The 17,334-nt window shown below is 43.0% G+C and overlaps 2 protein-coding genes across 3 annotated transcripts in view; one reads left to right on the forward strand and one right to left on the reverse strand.

Moving 5' to 3' along the window:
- Positions 1-17,334, reverse strand: part of IQCK (IQ motif containing K) — a 67,977-nt gene that overhangs the window by 7,700 nt on the left and 42,943 nt on the right. Inside the window, exon 10 of the mRNA XM_068147368.1 lies at positions 1,239-1,317. Within this exon, the coding sequence (XP_068003469.1) occupies positions 1,239-1,317 (79 nt within the window). The remainder of the gene's footprint in view (positions 1-1,238; positions 1,318-17,334) is intronic.
- On the forward strand, positions 109-16,680 carry GPRC5B (G protein-coupled receptor class C group 5 member B). Of its 2 annotated transcripts, none has more exons than XM_068146831.1 (4): positions 109-298; positions 6,161-7,174; positions 12,865-12,977; positions 14,397-16,680. In XM_068146831.1, exons 2-4 carry the CDS (start codon positions 6,169-6,171, stop codon positions 14,439-14,441), a joined length of 1,164 nt encoding a protein of 387 aa, XP_068002932.1. In that variant the 5' UTR covers positions 109-298; positions 6,161-6,168; the 3' UTR covers positions 14,442-16,680. The 2 variants fall into 2 exon arrangements, with proteins under 2 accessions (XP_068002932.1, XP_068002931.1); XM_068146830.1 differs by lacking the exon at positions 109-298 and adding an exon at positions 577-1,466.

Below are 17,334 nucleotides of genomic sequence, written 5' to 3' on the forward strand. Positions count from 1 at the left end.
CCCCAGGCTGAGCTGAACCGAGCCGTGCCGGGGCGGGGCGGTGGGAGGGGGCTGGCCGCTGGGCCGTAGCGCAGCGGGGCGGCGGGCGCAGAGCGCGGCGGGCACTGCACGGCACAGTACCGCACAGCTCCGCGTACCGGGGCCAGGCGCTCCATGAGCCGCCGCCGCCGTCGCGGGGGTTCTCGGCGCTACACTCGCTCCCCGCCGAGGAGCCGCCGCGCCGCCGGTGCCGGGATGTGACTTGCTGCGGGCCGGCGGACAGAGCTGCCCCGCCGCCCTCGGCCGCGGCAGCCAGCGGGTGAGTGAGAGGACAAGCGGGCGGAGGAAACGGCCCCAGATCCCGGCTCAGCGGGGGATCCTCAGCCTCGGCCCCGCGGGGCTGCCCCCTGGGGGGGCTCATTGGAGCCGCCTGCCCGGCTCCGCTCCGAGCGCTGCCCGTAGAATTATCCCGGTGGCCGCGGACAGACGACAGGCTGGATATAGGAGTGCGGGGGGGGATTAGACGGGATATAGGACAGGACGGGGGGGGGCTGGAGCAGGGGGCTGCGCACCGCGGCGGGGAGCGTGGAAGAAACCTGGTGAGGGGGACAGAGGAATTCGGAGGCAGGCTGGGGAAGGAGAGCGGGGACGGCCTGGGAAGGAGACACTGGAGAAAGAAACCGAGGAGAGAAACGAGTGGAGGGACAAAAGAGAGGAAGCCTGCAGCGGGACAGACACCGTAGGCGAGGAGGAGGAGATGGCGGGCAGATTAGGGGGAGATCGGAGAGGCGGCGGCCGTGTACCGGCTGCGAGGAGGGCATTGCTTCGCTTCGCGCCGTTGCTCCGACGCGGCCCCGTGGTAGCTGCAGCAAAACCAGGCACTGCTGGGCAGGAGTGCAAGAGCGGTGGAATCTGGCCGAGGGGCCAGAGCCGTATGTCGGCCCCGCAGTGCTGCTGGCGGGTCCCGGGGCCGGCGGGAGGTGGGAGCCCCGGCCGGGGCGCTGGGCGCGGTGCAGTCCGCGGAAGGGCTGCGCTGCCGTAGCAGTTCTCTCCAGTTAATAAAGAGCCCTGTCTCTGTACTGCTTCTTCCAAAGCCAAAGAGCCATAGGATTTAGTACTTAGGTGAACCCTTTGTTTACACCTGACATAATGTTTATCCGAGAGCTAACAGGATTTCCTGCCTGCTGAACCTAAACACCTAGGCTGCTCTCATCGCTTGTAGCACTCCGTGTCTGTGGGTGATAATACTTGCAGCTTACCAGCAGTGAGTATCGGCGCCGAGGTGCTCTCTAGCTGCATCAGAAGAAATCAGGTGAAGAAAGCCCATCTGTCGTGAAGCTGTGATATGAACAGAAACAGTCTGAGAATTAGCAAAGAAAACCATCGATTGCTATCACTGATAGCTATCAGTAGTGCAATGAACATCAGGCATTACAGTCAGAAGTGTTTAGGCACAGGCAATACATGGAATCTGACTAAAGGAAACTGTGAGTACCTAGAACACGAGGAGGATCATTTAATATATTCAGCATTGCAAACTATTTGTGAATGAAAGCAGTACTTTTCCTGCACGTTTTATTTGGAGTGGGGTCTTGCTCTCTGTAGCTGTGCAGCTGTACGCAGCATGATGTGCACGATTCCGAGGCAGGGGATGTCTAAATCGCTGCTGTGTTTTTGCATAGAGAGCACACTATTAATTATCATTCTGGAAATACATCTCCTGAGTAGTCTGAAGTCAGCTTGGCTGTTGCTGCTCTGTTATCAGTCCTGAAGCTAATTCTTTAGATCTGATCAGAAGGAGCTGGCAGAGATCCCGTGCTGTGATTAATTCCTCACTCACTAGCATCTCTCCACAGCGCTTCGTGGTGGGGGGTGGTTTGCCTTTGGAAATTGTACAGTGAGGCAGTCTTATGTGTGGCAGAGCAGGTTACTATTTGGGCTACTATTGCTTTTATTTACTAGACTATTTGTTCTGTGGTTGGATGTATTGTCCTGTATCAGTTGATTAACAGTAGGACTCTAAAAAGGGGAGCAGATGATACATCTGACCATGAATAACCTTAAATCTTTTCATGGTTACCGATTTATTCCTTATATATATTCTCTAGCTGCATACAGCAGTATTCTTTTGATCAGATAAAAGATATTTGCAATCTCTGGTCAGAAGATCATAGCCATTGAAAGCCTCATTGATTTTTAACTATGACAGCTTTTTGGTATCAACTGTGAGATTTTCTGTTGCTGCTTAGTTGCTTGTAATTGTACTTTATAAGCCACTGGGGCAGCCTTGCATCTGCCATTTCTGTAGTGATTCCACACTAGATAATGTATATGGGACTGACTTTATTTAAAACAGAGGAGTCATTATTGTTGTCATTGAGAACAGGTTTTGGACCAAAAACTGAGGACTAGATTTGGAAGCTGTCCTGCTAATCATTTGCTGCTTTTGCCTGAAGTGTGTAAGGCTTATTGATTCACTTTAAGTGCTCATGATTGCTCTGGGTTCAGGTATGTTGGCCTGATAGTTTTAATGAAATACAACTTTAGAGTGGAATCTGGGGAAAATAACTCACAATTCAAGTTGATTTCCTTCTGTATGAACAGTTCCAGTCAACTATGCAGGGATATATCATTGCCACTTACTACATCTGTTCTGGAATATTTCTGTGACATTTCTCTACTACTAGTGCTGTAGCTCTGGTATTAGAAGTGGAAGTGCCAGTCCAACGCAGTGCTATTGTTACCACCATGAGGCTGTGTAACTTTGCTAAGAGTAATAGAGACATAAAGAGGTAAAAATACTAATTCTCTACTAGGTAACTGCTGGCAGTAATGTGCAGACAAGACCTTACTACAAAGTCTTGTGACATGCAGGGCTCTGCCATTTTAGCAGCAGCACAGATTTGAGGAAGTCACTATTTTAATTACAACCCCACCCCCCAACATACTGAAAGACTGCTCTTTTCCAAAGCAACTTTTCTGGCAAAAAGACTTTATAGTTTTTTCCTTACATTTATTGAATCTGTGGTTTCATCTGAAGTTGTGGAATTCCCTTCCCAAACTTGTATGTTGTAATGCAGTACTGTCCCCTGCCTATGCGGCGGTCTGAGCTCAGTGCCAAATACCAGTGCTAGAAAGAGGATGTTGGGTGGTATCCTCCCAGGGGATTGATTATTAACATTGCCAGGTTTTTACCCAGGCAGACAGTAAACAGGTTGCAAACATGGCTATATTAACAGTAGTAGTGAGTTAAAGATTCCTTGTTTGGAGATCTGGAGCCCTACTTGCAGGCTTTGGTGTGGATGGGATCTAGTGTTTAGCAAGACATGCTGACTCTTGGTAGGAAAATGGTTTCACAAGAAGAATACCTTTCAGCAGTCCTATGGATTTCATGGTCAATATACAGCTGTCTAGAAGCTTTCTAAGAGAACCACTCCATCAGCTCTCCCAAAAAAGTAACTTCACAAATGGAAGTAACTTGGGAAAACTTCTCAAGTTGAACATATCTGCATTTCCCTTCATATTTTATCTGAATTCTCAATATATTTTGTCACTACTTAATGCTTCCTTTCCAAAAGAAACTACTTCATGGAAGGGGAAATACTCTAAATTCATTCTCCCCTCCCAAACACTTCCAAATAGGAAGAGGAAACAAATGATGGGCTGACAATATGACTGCTTACCCATGCAGCACAATCTCCATGGAAACAGACTGTCCTAGAATAGCTCAATCACATGAGGGTTACATGACATGAATAAAGTAACCAGAAAACTGGAAAATATCTCAGAACTGGAGATACTTGCACTTAATTCATTACCCTCCAGCTCTGTGGAGAGTAGCTAATAAACAACATGAGTATTGGAACCAATTTAGTACATGCATATCATATAATTTGTAAGTGATAGGATAGTGGAAAATTAATATGATCCTCACTTGAGGGCTGATCATTGTTTCCAGTTTGGGTGGCATTTAGAATGAATTTTGACCAATTTTCCATGTGACCTTCTGCTTTTCTTAAAACTGGCTTCATTGCCTTAGCAGATTCTAGTGGATTTCCTCCCTTTATGTCAGCTGCCACTGACCATTGCCTACTTTTTAGGACATCCAGGATATTCTACAGTAACTGGCAGAAGTAGGAAGTGCCTGTGCATAGAAGGAATTGCAAAACTACCTTCAGAATGCTTCCTTCTAGTTAATTATGTACTCACAGGGCAAAGAGATTTATTGAGTGTAACCATATTCAATACAAACATGAATATATTTAACTGATGACTAGTTTTCTGTCTGCAAATCAGTGTTTTTAACATGTTGTGGCACAGACATTGAGAAATCTGTTACCCAAATCTGATACAAACAAGTAAATATTTTACCAATTCACCATAATTACAGCTAGGTAGGGGAAAAAAAAAGTTAAATCATTAATCATTAGCTGCAGCTCACTGCATCGTTAGAACACTGCAGCCCTCTCAACAGTGCAAGGATGCTGTCGCTTCTGTGGGCAGGCAAAGATCATTGATTGCCCTTAACCTTTTTGCCCAGTCTTAGATCCCATTATTTGGCACAGCTTCCACTTCTGAGATGAAGTTTTGTAGTGAGCTTGTTTTAATCTATTGTATGAATGAAGACCACCAAGTCATTGCACATTTACATTAGCATATTTGCTGTCTTGGTACCTAATGGGAAGCAGCATGATATCCATCATCTGTCTCCTGCTAGAGGCCAAAAATGGGCATCAGTGAAAGGGGAAGGAATGTCAGTTTGAAGACTTTGCTCCTCAAGATTTAGCTTTGATCATTACAGGACTGTCATGCGCAGATCTCAAGCTGTAAGAGACTCCACTGTTTCGGACAGCCTGTGTTAATAGCTTATGACCGATCACCTTCACTCCCAACGCCATTGCACTGAGACTGTAAACCTTTTTCAGCTGTCTTTAAACTTTTCAATGTTCCCTTTACAGACATGTCTGATTTATGAGATAGCTTTAGATGGGTAATCATTTAAGGCTGTTTGTCCAGCTTACAAAAGAGCTATTGCTACGTTCTCTGCCTTTCGCTGTATATCTTAAGCACTCTACAGGAACTGTGTGACTGTTATTGCCTGTTGGCTCAGTGCTTTTCTGCCCTATGGTCATACCATACAAATGGAAATCTTACTCTGAACATTTTCATGCAAGTGAAGGTTAACAGCATCAGGTTTCATATCTGGTACATGTAGTGTTTACTTTAGACTGCCCTTACAGGGCAGCTTTCACTGGGGCAGACTCTTCATTTAAAGGCTGTATTTTTAACAATCTCCTTTGCCCTGCTTTGCTCAATAAAGCAAATGCTCTAATATGTAACTTTTAAAAGCACCTAACCCATGGTCTTGTGAAAACTGAAGTTGGGATTCATCCAGGTTTTCGGTCCTGATAGTGGAGTGGGATGTGTTCCTAGCGTTTACCATTGTTTACTGTCTGGATCCAGGAAAGTGATGCTCTGGTTTTTGTTGTTTGTTTCCTTTGAATGGCTTCACACTTGCTAAGAAGCACAATGAGTCATTTATTTTTGATGAGTTGATTGATGACACTGCATGTGTGCACCATTGTCAGAGAAGATGAGATTTCGTGGGCCAACCATTCCCATTTGTAAATGCTGTCTAATACCTGGGGTTTGGAAGGGGATGAAAGGAGTGAATGTTATAACTGCCCACTGACTGAGCATGGAAACAAGATTATTTTTTTCTTTAAACACCCCCCACAATGCTTAAAAACAACAACAATTATGACTCTGCCTTTATTTCAGTGAAAGAAGCAAGGCTGTCAAACAGTCTAATTCTGATACACTTGCATCAGGCCTAGTGCAATTTTCATATACTTCAGGCATCTGAATTTGAACAATAAAGTACTGTAGGTCAGGTATTATTTTGCAGTAGGATGCATCATTTCTTCTGGTTGTGTTTTAGGATATTTGCAGGGGCAGTATTTGGAACCCAAAAATGAGCTGGTTTGCATTGTGAGTACAGCAGGCAAAACCAGCTTTCTGAGAGGGCAGTACAGGGCACTTAGTGGTAGGCTCTGCCAGCTGCAAAGCCAGTGCAAAAAACCCAGTAAGCATGGGCTGTTGAAACAAGCTCTGCTTCCACTTGCTGTGAAATCCTCCACAGTGCTCTGTGGCTAAACAAACAAATACTCTGTTATCTTAGACAGAAAAATGAAAACCTACCCAGCCATCGGTTTCTTCCTCCTCTTCGTGATCAGCTATGGCTCATCTGAAAACTCCAGTACCTCTCGAGGGTGTGGACTGGATCTCCTCCCTCAGTACGTTTACCTGTGCGACCTGGATGCCATCTGGGGGATAGTCATCGAGGCGGTTGCGGGGGCAGGTGTGCTGACCACGTTACTGCTGATGTTGATTCTGCTGGTGAGGCTGCCCTTCATCAAGGACAAGGAGAAGAAGAGCCCCCTGGGAATGCACTTTCTCTTTCTGTTTGGGACTCTGGGACTGTTTGGGCTGACGTTTGCTTTCATCATACAAGAAGATGAAACGGTGTGCTCCACCCGAAGATTTCTGTGGGGAGTTATCTTTGCTTTGTGTTTCTCGTGTTTGCTAGCTCAAGCCTGGAGACTTCGTAGACTAGTTCGACATGGGAAGAGTCCATCTGGCTGGCATCTAGCTGGTGTGGCAATCTGCCTGATGCTCGTTCAGGTCATTATTGCAACTGAGTGGTTAATACTGACAATTGTCAGAGATAACAAGCTGGCCTGCAGCTACGAACCGATGGATTTTGCTATGGCTTTGATTTATGTTATGTTCCTGATGGTAGTTACCATGGGATTTTCTCTTTTCACTCTCTGTGGAAAGTTTAAGAAATGGAAGAAAAATGGAGTGTGCCTCATTATAACACTTTTTTTTTCCATTCTGATTTGGGTAGCCTGGATGACTATGTACCTCTTTGGTAATGCTGAGCTAAAGAGAAGAGACAAATGGAGTGATCCCACTCTTGCTATTGCACTGGTGTCCAGTGGTTGGGTGTTTGTTATTTTTCATGCCATCCCAGAGGTCCACTGTACCATCCTCCCATCACAGCAGGAAAACACTCCCAATTATTTTGACACTGCACAGCCAAGGATGCGTGAAACTGCTTTTGAGGAAGATATACAGCTTCCTCGGAGCTACATGGAGAATAAAGCCTTTTCAATGGATGAACATAATGCAGGTAAGAATTTACTGTAGAGGACTATATTTTTCTGTAATAGCCAAGAAAATAACCTGGATGAGACATTTTTCAGGTGTTCAAAACAAGGGTCATTACTAATAGCATACTTTGCACACTATGCATTGCTCCCCTTTCTGGTTTTCATTCACATATTACCTAGTGGGAAGGAAAAGTGGGGAGAAAAAAAGCAATACAGAAGAGATGTGTTTGGTTTAAAAAGATTTTGGTTTTTCATTGAAAAACTGAGCAGTTTCAAATGCAAAGCCAACACTGCAAGCCAAAAAAACGCACTGGGGAAAATTCAGTCTCTATTGGAAAGTAGTGTAAATGACTTTTCTTTTGTCATTACAGTTAACAACTTTTAATATGAAATGTTTTTCAAGAAGGAAAAAAATCAGAAATGTTTAGCTTCCTGAACAACAAAGTAATTATCAGCTATATTTCCATTACAGTGGGATTTGGTGCCACTTCATGACACTGGGGGTGAAAAAGAAAATGCCAAGTGGCATATAAGATTAGTTGAAAGGCAAGCTTTGTTCTGAAGGCTTCAACCTTTGAACAGGCTATGCACAGACTGAGTTTTCAGGTGATGACTCTTTCCTTGTCAGGGCTGTTTGGTGACACAGAACAACGTGTGGTGACACATCATTAAAATCTGCAATGGAAATTGTTTTGAGTGATTACTGAAAGGGCCATCAACAGCTGCTTGCTTAAAAGATCCAGAGCAGTGTGGCACGCTTAGCCCGTATCAGAAAACACACAGGGGTGCCTGGGTGGCCAGCGGTGGGAAGCAGGAGCCTGCTGGTGCTCTGTAGTGCAGGTTGTAGCCTGGTGCTGCCTCACAGTTGGCTAAATGATTTCATTACTGGTCGTGCTGCTTTTTATTCACCTTGAGAGCAGGGCTTCGGTATCCCAGCCAGTAGCTGCCACATTGCTTTGGCAACCCCCCAAAAAAAGGCTTGGGGCACTTTGTCCGGACACTTCACCTTTCTATTCATCTTTATGTATCTTTGATTTCCTTTGGGTTTGATGTTTCCTCTGGATCTAGAGCAGACAGGGAGGAAAATAGCCCTCTTGTTTGGCACTGTGTCAGGTCAGGAAGGCATTTTTTCCATGAAGCGTTTTAGCAGGAACTTTAAAGGTCTCCTTTTAGTATAGAAGCTTTGAAGAGAAAGCAGTTCAGTTCTGTAAGTATATACCAAGGGCAGTGGTAAAACAACACAAAAATCACATGCTATAGGAATGGTTATTACTGATGTTCCAGAGCAGCAGAAGCAGCTTCACCATGGACTGTTAAAGCAGTCATATCAGGCTTTTTTTAGTCCTCCATCCCCCATTAAATGAATTTCATAGTAAGAAAACTGCAGTGTTTTCAGTGGAGCTGTTTCTGACTAAGGCAGACCCAAGAACAAAACTGTGCCTTTGCCTCTGTATTATTCTCATTCATACATGCCTTTTTAAAAGAGAACTGGAAGCTCCTTTTTGATTTAATCAGTGATTAAATGTTTTAATGAAATGGATAGACATGTGATAGCTGTAAAATCATTATAGTGTCTGTTATAGTGCAATTTATGTTCTGGTTTACTTCAGCTGAATCTTACACAGTGCAATACAAAACCAGATTTCCTTATCTGATGCCCTGATTAATATTTATTGTAATAAATGCACACTATTCCTATTCCTGTGGCATGTGGGAGAAGGATACATGGCACTCTCAATAAATCAAAATAGACAGATTTTTCCCTTTGCATTGGTTCTGCAAGTACAGACAATAGGGTTTGGAGACAAAACTTATTAGCATGGTAGACTTCAAGTAAATACAGGTAATATTCAAGTCACATACTGTGGCTGCTCAAGTGTTAATTTAAGTCAGATCACTGTAGTGATGGCTGTCAGTGGCTAAGCACCTGCAGTCTGTTAGCAATTGGCTCTCTGCAGGTGTGCAGAGAATGGTCTCTTTTTTTTCCCTTTTCATTTAATTAACCCCAATTTGAGAATTGATCAGTAAGAGTTTAGAAAGTAAAGGCAGGGGACTTTCGTCAATAATGCTAATGAATGATGCAATGCTGATGAATGTAAGCTGTAGCAGTTGTAGAGTGTTGGAGGACATGCTAAGCAGAAAGCACCTCTTAGTTCCCTGACTATAATATTGGTTTTAGTAAGCAGTTAGCTTTAACTAAAAAAACCATGCTTGGATAAATGAATTTTCCATTAATTCTTGTTATTTCCATTAATATTTGCATAATGTAGCTTTGTAATTTTACTCTTTTGTTTGTTTGGGTTTAAAGATTGGTTGGACTTGATGATCTTTGAGGTCTCTTCCAACCTTGGTGATTCTGTGATTGTTAAGCAGCATTTTAAGAACCTGAATACCCTTTAAACCATGTACTCCTAGTTCCTGTCTTAGCAAAATGTAGCTCCAAGTTACACATTATCAACAAAATCTCTTCTGTTCCAGGAAGATCATTAAGCATTAATAAATAAAGCAAAACTATTCTAAAGTCAGCTATTTAAGCAGCATTTAAACATCATCCTGATCTGGGAATTTAGTATTCATATGATAAGTTGGAATCATCTACTTAAAGGTGGTGTTTTCACACCTGCACCTTCTGAAAGTGTTAGTGAAGTATTTAGAGACCCTAGAAAAAGGCAAATGGAATGAGTTCTCAGTGCCCTCTGGAAGTGCAACACAGACTACTAGTGCTTCTTCTGTAAGGCAAAGAGAATTTGCCTTGCACATGAAAAATCTGTATGTGAAATGTAGAATGCTCCAGCTGTCAAGAATCACGAGCCTCAGCAGCTCTGGTACTCACTGAATTTCCTGTAATAACTTCTAGTACTCCAAGTCAGGCTTGGAGCCAGTGCCTAAACCCAAAGGTAATGAAACTTTGACACAACATTGGCTCAGATCTTCTTGGCACTGTTTTATTTTTACCTATAGATACTCTACCTAAGTAGATGCATTTAATAGTAATGGGAAAAGTACAAGGAAAAATGGTAAAACTGGTGTGAGAGGAAAAAATTCTCAAAATGAGTATTTGGTCTCTTGATTAGAATAGAATAGAATTAACCAGGCTGGAAAAGACCTTTGAGATCATCGAGGCCAACCTATCATCCAACACCATCTAATCAACTAAACCATGGCACCAAGCACCCCATCCAGTCTCTTCCTAAACACCTCCAGTGATGGTGACTCCACCACCTCCCTGGGCAGCCCATTCTAATGGCCAATCTCTCTGTGAAGAACTTCTTCCTAACACCCAGCCTAACCCTCCCCTGGCACTGCTTGAGGCTGCGTCCTCTTGTTTTGGTGCTGGTTGCCTGAGAGAAGAGACCAACCTCCACCTGGCTACAACCACCCTTCAGGTAGTTCTAGACAGCAGTAAGGTCTCCCCTGAGCCTCCTCTTCCCCAGGCTAAGCAACCCCAGCTCCCTCAGCCTCTCCTCACAGGGCTGTGCTCCAAACCCCTCCCCAGCTTTGTTGCCCTTCTCTGGACACCTTCCAGATCAACATCTCAACATCTTTCCTAAACTGAGTGGCCCAGAACTGGACACAGTCCTCAAGGTGTGGCCTAACCAGTGCTGAGTACAGGGCAGAATGACTTCCCTGCTCCTGCTGGCCACACTATTCCTGATCCAGGCCAGGATGCCATTGGCCTTCTTGACCATGTTAAAAGAATTTAGACATAGTGCAAAAATGGAAGGTACATTTAGCAATATGAAACTGAATTTCCTGGCTCTTTAAGATAACTTTGACACAACCACACAAATCTTGTGTAAATATTTTGACAGTAGGATGCATTAGATTGTGTACTGACTATTATTGTGTGTACCAACAAATGCCAGTGCAGTGCATTTGTGTTTAACACACAGTAAGAAGCCAAACTGTAAAGAAAGAATACTGCTGCCCCTGAGATGGTTAAATACAAAATAAAAAATGACATCATTCTAGTTGATGCATTTTCATCTGTAGTTCTCCCACTGTTCTGCAGAAATCTCTAGCTGTAAAATATAGAGAAAGTCAACAGCTGAGCATTTGCAGGGGTGGATTTCTAAATTTCTGTGCTAAATCAATACTGTTCATCTCCATGCACAGCTCCCAAAGAGAGGAGTAGCAGTGGATAGAGGACAGGATATAGCAGTGGGATCCATTTAAATCTTGTTCCACAGAGTACAACTATATTACATTCTGTCCTCATTGAAGTCTGTGCTGAAATTCTTGTAACCTTCAGCTCATTCACTATTTCAGCCAGAGAGTGCAGAATTGTAATTTGCATTAATCTAGAGAAGTTCTTGACCCAAGTGCCTGAACTAGGGAGGTTTCTATTTACCAGCTCACAGATGAGTATTGCTTGTTGTAACCAGGCAAGTCACATGGATAAATGAGCTCTGTTCCCTGGCCACATCTGAATTCAGTGAAGCTGTTATTTACTCCCAAAGTAAAAGAGGAGTTTGTTTGTGCTGGTCCCTGGACTAGTTTAGAGAGAACAAAGCATATCCCTAACTGCATAGCTCTCCTTCAGGATATACATCTCGAATGCAAACTTGTGCTAAAATGAATGGAGAGGGTGATGTATTTCTGGTCGAACCATTCAGAAGGACAGTCAGTATCTTTGGTCATTTGCCATGGTTAAGCTATTTGAAAGCAGTATTTACTTTGTATTTCTGGCTTCTCAGAGTAAATACAATCTGAAACATCTGGAAAATGCTTATATGCTGGTCACGCTGAAGTAATGCTCAGGGGAGGCATGAGCATGCTTACTGGCTCGAGCAGTGGTTTGGATCCATGTCCTCTGAAGCTGATAGAAAGCAAAATACAGGATCCTTTCACTTAACCCCACAGTACCCAACCCAGCACTGCAAGCACTTTGAGCCTCTGAGGTGTTGTGTGTGATGTTTTGCAGTGACTGAAGATGTTTAGCTCCTATTTAAATGAGATTAACCAAATTCCAAATATTTGCTTCTAATACCTATACACACCCCCCCCACACACACACCCCCAGCAAACAGCTAGTTTTATGTAAAAATAACTCTTCTGAGACCCATCCCCTGCTATGTATGAGAAACTGCCGCTCAAAAGAAATGTGAGAGCCGCTGTGGCAGCGTGAAAGTTAAAATCAGCATACAGAATTAACCAGGTTGGAAAAGACCTTTGAGATCATCAAGTCCATCCTATCACCTAACACCATCTAATCAACTAAACCATGGCACTAAGTGCCTCATCCAGTCTCTTTTTAAACACTTCCAGTGATGGTGACTCCATCACCTCCCTGGGCCAGCCTATTCCAATGGCCAATCACTCTTTCTGTGCAGAACTTCTTCCTTACATCCAGCCTAAATCTCCCCTGGTGCAGCTTGAGACTGTGTCCTCTTGTTCTGGTGCTGGTTGCCTGGGATAAGTGACCAACCCCCACCTGGCTACAACCTCCCTTCAGGTAGTTGTAGAGAGCAATAAGGTCTCCCCTGAGCCTCCTCTTCTCCAGGCTAAGCAACCCCAGCTCCCTCAGCCTCTTCTCACAGGGCTTGTGCTCCAAGCCCCTCACTAACTGTGTTGCCCTTCTCTGAACATGATCGATCAGTGGCAAAGTTGGCAATAAGTAAAGTGGAAGGGAGATGCTGGTGTGCTTCCCCAGGTGACATGCAGCCCTAGCTGTGTTCCTAAGAATGCTTTCTCTCTTTTCCCAACGCAGCACTAAGGACGGCAGGATTTCGGAACGGCAATTTAGGAAGCAGACCCAGCGCTCCTTTTAGAAGCAATGTTTATCAGCCAACTGAGATGGCAGTTGTGCTAAATGGTGGGACTGTAAGTATCAAAAAGTGATGATTTAAGAAAGCTTTGATATGCACTGATATATACAACCACTACTAAGTGGAGGAAAAAACACACCACCAACCCCTGCTTTTAGCTTATTCACAGCAGGGGGGGAAAGCTATAAATGAGGATTCAGGCAGTAAGTATGCATGCAAGGCTTCAGTTCCCTCTAGAAAAGCTGTAATTACAAAGTAGTTTGCAATTCTTTTCTTGGCCATTCACATTTTGCAGTATAGCTTGAGTGAACCAAGGTCTTTAGTGAGACTATGTATTCAATAGACCTTTCAAATTCAATTTGTATTAAGGTATTGAACATGACTGCCAAGTGACTCAATTTCTAACTTCTATTTTTTTCCCCCTGAGTTGATTTGAGTCACAAATGTTTACAGACCACTACGTTGCATAAGAATCATTGATGCAGATAGTGGGGGTCTCTCACTTATCTTCCATGTTGCTGCTGAAGGTCTGTAATTCTTTGTAAGCAAGTTACAGATGTGTGCACCTCTGGGAAAAGGATTCATAAAATGGGACTACAGAATGTTGACTCTTCCTTCTTAGACAGCACTTTGGCACGCCATTCTGTGACAGAAACCTGTCTTTTCTGCAGCCTGGGTTGTTGGCGTAGTGATCTGATGCCAAACAGACTTTTTCTCAGTGTTTTTCACGCTGTGTAATTTGTGCTTGAAGACATTTCATACAGCAGGTACATGGCTGAAAAAGAAGATTGTTTTTTTTTTCATCCCCATATTTTTCCATGCATAACTACACGCTGCTTAAAGATCTACCCATGAGCCAGTTTATACTCATGTGAGTTGGGCTTCCTTTATTTTGAATCATGAGCTGATTCCATAACTCAACCTCTACTTTTACAACCAAATAATGTGAACTGATTGCAGGTCTCTCTCTCTTTTTAAGTAAGTGAAATTTTGGTTGATTTTCATGACACAAGAGGGACTAGCTACAAGGATTCTCCAGTGTGAGTAAGAGAGTGGGAGACATCTGCTTCAATAAAACCAAAAGGCCAGTGCTTTGCTGTCAGTAATGAACAGCATCCTTTCTGGTATTTGGATTCATCCATGCCTATGCTTTCTGATACCAGAATATGCAGCTCAGGGGAAAGGCAGTTTAAGGATGAGAAGCTAGAGAATTTGTTTGGGGATCGTTTGTCTGTTTTCCTTTGTTTTGAGGTGGATACAAAGCTTAATGGAGAACATCAGATGGTAAAATGAGAGATGAATTGTGTATCTATAGTCGTGGTAAAGGGACTGTGTGGGTGGAAGATGAGTTGCATTGTATGACTTTGCTCTGGACCTGCTGTCTGGCAAGCTGTGATGTACATGTTAGTATGCTAACACTGCTTTCTGAACAGACTAGACCTCTCAGTTATGGGTTTGTTATCCTTGTTTCCAGATACCAACTGCTCCGCCAAGTTACACCGGACGACACCTCTGGTGAAAAGCTGTAGGCTGTAGAGAATAAGAATCCTTGTTGCAGATGTTGTTCCCTGGCAGTGTGTCTTTGAGGGAGGAATCCATAACAGTACCAGAACAAAGCAGCGAAACATCCAGGAGCTTTTGAAATCCCCCAGAGGATTTTGTCTAAATGTGAACACCATTGAACTGATAATTGTAAAAACACAATTGTAAAACTGAAGCTGAATCTAACTTGAGACAGAAGCAGGCACACCTTAAATTGGAAGAGGAGGATATTGTATTCTGAAATGGAAGATATTCTCTTGTCTGTAACTAGCATGTGAGGCAAGCCTGGTTTTGCTGGTTGCCAGTTGCTTGCAAAATACCCTCCTCTCACCTAAACTTAATGTTGCCACAAGAGATTGCCACTCCAGTGTGAAGACATGCAGGATTTCTTTCCATTGTGCTTCTTTTCCCTTCATTTCAAACATCATGAGAGGTACCTTGTTTGCTTCATTTCCTAGCTGCACTGTAGAGTCACGTAGCATCACGTGTAGCCAAGCATCCTCACTCTGTGGCAACTAAACAACCATTACACTGTAGGCTGATACTCTTTAAAGAGCTGGTGTAGGAAATGCAGTTCTGGAGGGATGAAAGGTCTGTGCACCTTTCGTGTGAGTTATGGAGCTTCTTGAGGCAGAGAGAAGCAGCACAGGTCCAGCACAGAGGCAGTGCTCCTCAGCTGCCTAGAATTGATTCCAGCCTCTCCCCCGGGAGCAAACCAAGAGCCATGTGCTCTCACAGCTCAAACAGATGAAGCCATGGAGTGAAGCTTTGGAGGGATACACTCTTGAAAAGACTTAGCTGGGGAGAGAACCTGACTTGAGTGTGCCAGGAGTTTGTTGTGGTTGTGGTTTATAGGTAGTGTCCGAGCCAGAGAGTTCTGTTGGGCTAATCTTGTCAAGCAGGAGAGTGGTGGCAGCTGAGAAGTGCTGACCACCTTTCAGGAGAAACTCAGCAGGAGATGGGGTCAAGACCTCCCTTACTAATCCTTTTTTCATATGAGTAGTCCCCTTGACTGCAGTCGTTTGTGCATTTAAATGTGGTTGTGCATTTTAGTGCCTAGCTAGTAGAATCTCCATGCTGGAGGTGATTTGTTGTTGTTTTTTGGGGTTTTAAGGTGGTTTCTTCCCTACTTCTCCCCTTCTTCTTTTTTTTTTTGAGTTGTTGTAAGGCAGACTTTCTCAGAGCTTTTTATCTTTGTTTTCTCCAAGTTATTTAAAAGGTTCCCATTGCCCATTGTTTGTGCCATAGTTTTTCACCATGTTTAAGCAATCATTCCTTTATTTAACATTTAATACATATCGGACATTGAAACCATCATCGTGTCCTCACTGTTTGGCCAATGTTAACCTTAGTTTCTCCTCGATACTAAAAGCTAATTGTTTTTACTTGAGGGCATAGAAAACACAATAACAATTAAACTTTGCATATGCTGTAATAATAATTAAAAAATATATATCTATTTTCAAACTTAAAATTTAACATACAAATAAGCTTAAGTGGCTTAGTAGCTTCACAGAAAGAAGTTACTGGCTGCATACTGCAAAAGAAAGACAAGCTTATTATTTTTCAAGAGTCTTCCTGATTCTTCATGTACCTCCATTTCTACTGAATTAGGAACCTAGTCCTGCAGACTTGTACTCTCATGAGCAGTCCCATCAACACTCCCAAGTACAGAGGCTGCAAGACCAGTCCCTAAGTGTTGCACATAGATAGAGATGTGTATATATATATATATGGGGGAAAAAAAGTATATATTGCCATTCTTGCCATGATCATCTTACAGGGTTTTATTTGCAGGCCCTCCTTTTCCAGAAGCACTGTTTTTCTGTCATGCATGAGTAATGGAGCATGTTAGCTCCCCCCCCTGCTCTTCCTTCCTTGAGGCAAAGGAAGCATGTGCTTGTTTTAGGGATTGCTTGTTTTATTTTGTAACTAACTAGATGGCCTTAGCACCCAGGTAAGGTAGGGGTGGGTATTGCATGCTAGCCAGTGACTTAGAAATAAATTCTGCTTGTTTTAAGCCAAGCTGTGATCAAAGAAGATAGTAGTTAAGATCATGCTAGTTTCCCAGAAGATTCATCACTTGAAACAATAAAAAAACCAACCTCTTACCATCAGTAGCCTGCAGAATCTTGCTTTTAAAAACTAAGGGGAAAAACCCAAACCCCCTCATAGAGTTACTGTGAAATCACCTAAGATGACCATGGCATAAATGGTAGGACAGCTTTCTTTTAAAAAGTTTATCATGCTACAACCAAGATGGATGAATTGTAATACATATTTTACAGACCTTGGACAAAATCTGTACAAGATAGAGCTACCTGAAGAAACAGTTTTATTTCTACTTTTCCTAGGTGTGAGCGAATTGATAAATAGAGTTCCCAATCCTGCTGCTGCTGAAGTTGTTTGTAATTTGAAGCCTTATGCAATGATATGGCCAGATCCTACAAACTGCTGCTCACATGATTGCTCTCATTGGGTCAGTCATGTGGCCTTATTCACAAACATTAAAAACTAGCAGGATTGGGTTTAATTTGTGGTGGTGAAGGTGTGGCAATAGATTAGGAGGGTCTTTATTTTCCTGACTTTATACAATTAGTAATAAGCAATTTTTTATTTACCTTGATTTTTTGTTTTGTAAGTCACTAGTTTGTGATGTAAAATGCCCCAAATCAAACTGTACTTGCAGAAAGGCACCTTTATGTTAACTTATATATTTTCTTTTTGTTTCAGTAAACAAATTGTTTACTTTTGCCTTTTATGAAAGTTACTTAGAATGTAGAGCATCTGTGAACAACATCAGTAAGCAAGCACAAGCCTTTTGGAGTTCAGTTAATCAGAATTAGCTTTTATCCTATAAAAGCTACTAT

Source organism: Melanerpes formicivorus, unplaced genomic scaffold (genome assembly GCF_026170545.1).
Source record: "Melanerpes formicivorus ecotype bairdi unplaced genomic scaffold, bMelFor1.0.p_v2 SCAF_14, whole genome shotgun sequence".
Lineage (NCBI taxonomy): Eukaryota > Metazoa > Chordata > Aves > Piciformes > Picidae > Melanerpes > Melanerpes formicivorus.